This window comes from Sphaeroforma arctica (assembly GCF_001186125.1).
Source record: "Sphaeroforma arctica JP610 unplaced genomic scaffold supercont1.588, whole genome shotgun sequence".
Lineage (NCBI taxonomy): Eukaryota > Ichthyosporea > Ichthyophonida > Sphaeroforma > Sphaeroforma arctica.
In genome coordinates this window covers 35,458-37,778 of record NW_014039970.1, presented here as the reverse complement: position 1 = coordinate 37,778, position 2,321 = coordinate 35,458, and the positions used below count along the sequence as shown (strand labels likewise).

The 2,321-nt window shown below is 39.3% G+C and overlaps 1 protein-coding gene across 1 annotated transcript; it reads right to left on the bottom strand.

Moving 5' to 3' along the window:
• Positions 1-1,261: 1,261 nt before the first annotated feature.
• SARC_07423 (hypothetical protein) lies at positions 1,262-1,676 on the bottom strand (the record flags this gene model as incomplete). The annotated part of the gene is made up of 2 exons (XM_014298642.1): positions 1,262-1,272; positions 1,487-1,676. 2 exons carry the CDS (start codon positions 1,674-1,676, stop codon positions 1,262-1,264), a joined length of 201 nt encoding a protein of 66 aa, XP_014154117.1.
• Between the last annotated feature and the right edge of the window lie 645 nt (positions 1,677-2,321).

Below are 2,321 nucleotides of genomic sequence, written 5' to 3'. Positions count from 1 at the left end.
AACCTAGTTTGATCACACATCCCGAGAGAAAACCCCCCACAGACATATAAAGATAACCCTAGTTTGAGCACACATCCCGAGAGAGAAAACCCCAGATGGACACATATAGATAAACCTAGTTTGAGCACACATCCCGGAGAAAACCCCCCCAGACATATAAAGATGAACCTAGTTTCAGCACACATCCCGAGAGCAAACCCCCCGATGGACATTTAAAGATAAACCTAGTTTGAGCACACATCCCGAGAGAAAACCCCCCGATGGACGTATAAAGATAAACCTAGTTTGAGCACATATCTCGAGAGAGAAACCCCCATAGACGTATAAACCAAACAAAGTGATGAATGTACACGAGTGTGCACAGTAGGTGCGCGTGAGGGAGACGGCTGCGTTTAGTTAGAGTGTCTGACCGCTGTGTGATGTTCGCAAGCACTGTGGTACACATCAGTGGTAGATAGATGTATGGGCAATGGACATGTACAAGTAATGTGCAAGTGCTGCGAACGATCATCAGTGGTAGATATAAGCATAGGCTATGGAAATGTGAAAGTGCTGCGAACGATCATCAGTGGTAGATAGACGTATGGGCTAGGGACATGTACAAGCAATGTGCAAGTGCTGTTAAAGATCATCAGTGGTAGATAGACGTATGGGCTATGGTCATGTACAAGCAATGTACAAGTGCTGTTAAAGATCATCAGTGGTAGATAGACGTTTGGGCTATGGTCATGTACAAGCAATGTGCAAGTGCTGTTAAAGATCATCAGTGGTAGATAGACGTATGGGCTATGGTCATGTACAAGTAATGCGCAAGTACTGTTTGGTTGCTGCGTGTTTAGACTATTGGTATCTGTGGTACCGTGCACGCCATGTCGCAATCTATACTGCAAGCTTAGCAATATGTTGTGTACCACAGACACTCCCATGTACTTCTGGTAAACTCCACTTCGGCCGCACCATTGACAGAAACATACCTATATACATATATACATATACACACATGTATGTGTGTGTGCGTATGTGCGTGTAAGTCAGCTGGATTCAGCATACAGAAGAAGGACTGTAGCGCAATAGATACTATCACAACAATTCACCACATGTACTCTGTAATAATACGTACATTAACTCATAAGCACTGCATGTACTCTGCATCAATACGTAAAAGAATTCATAAGCACCACTTGTACTCTGCATAAATACGTAAATTAATCCATTATTTCTGTTTGTACTCTGCATTAATACGTAAATTAATCCATTATTTCTACTTATACTCTGCATTAATATGTAAGTTAATTCACAAGCACTACATGTACTCTGCGTGTTGTTGGCTTCTCAATCCCTTCTCAATCCATCGAAGAACTCTATTGTAGACGTGTCCGCACGCAATACAATCCTATCCCGACTCTTAAACACATCCTTCACCAAACCAGAAACAAATTATATTTCCAACCCTATTCAAAGGAACAAATAACTCCATTGCACATACCATTTACACCCAGCTGGATATCGTCTTTGCCCAAAAACAGCGCGTGGCCACCCAATTTGAACATTCCCGATTCTGAGCTCACTCGGGTGCGTGTGCTGCGTTTTTGGAACAGCATACCCAATGTGCGACCATGCAAGGGCTTAAATGAGGTGTCATTGTCCGCCACTTTCTGTTTCAGCACATGTGACATGCGTAGCAGTTCGCCGATTTCCTTCGCCGCTGTTGTGTGCGAAAAGAGGGAGGGTGAGACGTGAGGATGTTAATGGTGAAGAACGAGTGGAACCAAAGAATGTCTGGGAACGATCAGATACATAGCTATACACACACACACCTATATATATATATATATGTGTGTGTATATATATATGTATGTATGCATATATTTATATATATATACATATTTGTATACATATATATATATGTATGTATGCATATATATATATATATGCTGTGGGCGTTTGTATCTATCTATCCATGTATACATGTGTGTGTATCTATATATCCATATCTATATCCATTTCAATATATCTATATCTATATCTATATGTATATATATATATACATGTGTGTGTGTGTGTATGTGTATATGTATATGTATGTGCATGTATGTATGTATGTGTATTTTTATTTATGTGTATTTTATTTATGTGTATTTGTGTATGTGTGTGTATGTGTATGTGTACGTGTATGTATGTGTGTGTGTGTGTGTGCGTGTGTGTGTGTGTGCGTGTGTGTGTGTATGTGTGTATATGTATATGTATGTTAGTCTATTTATTATTATAGTTATATTATATATATTTATTTAGTATATGTTATAGTATTAGTATGTATATGT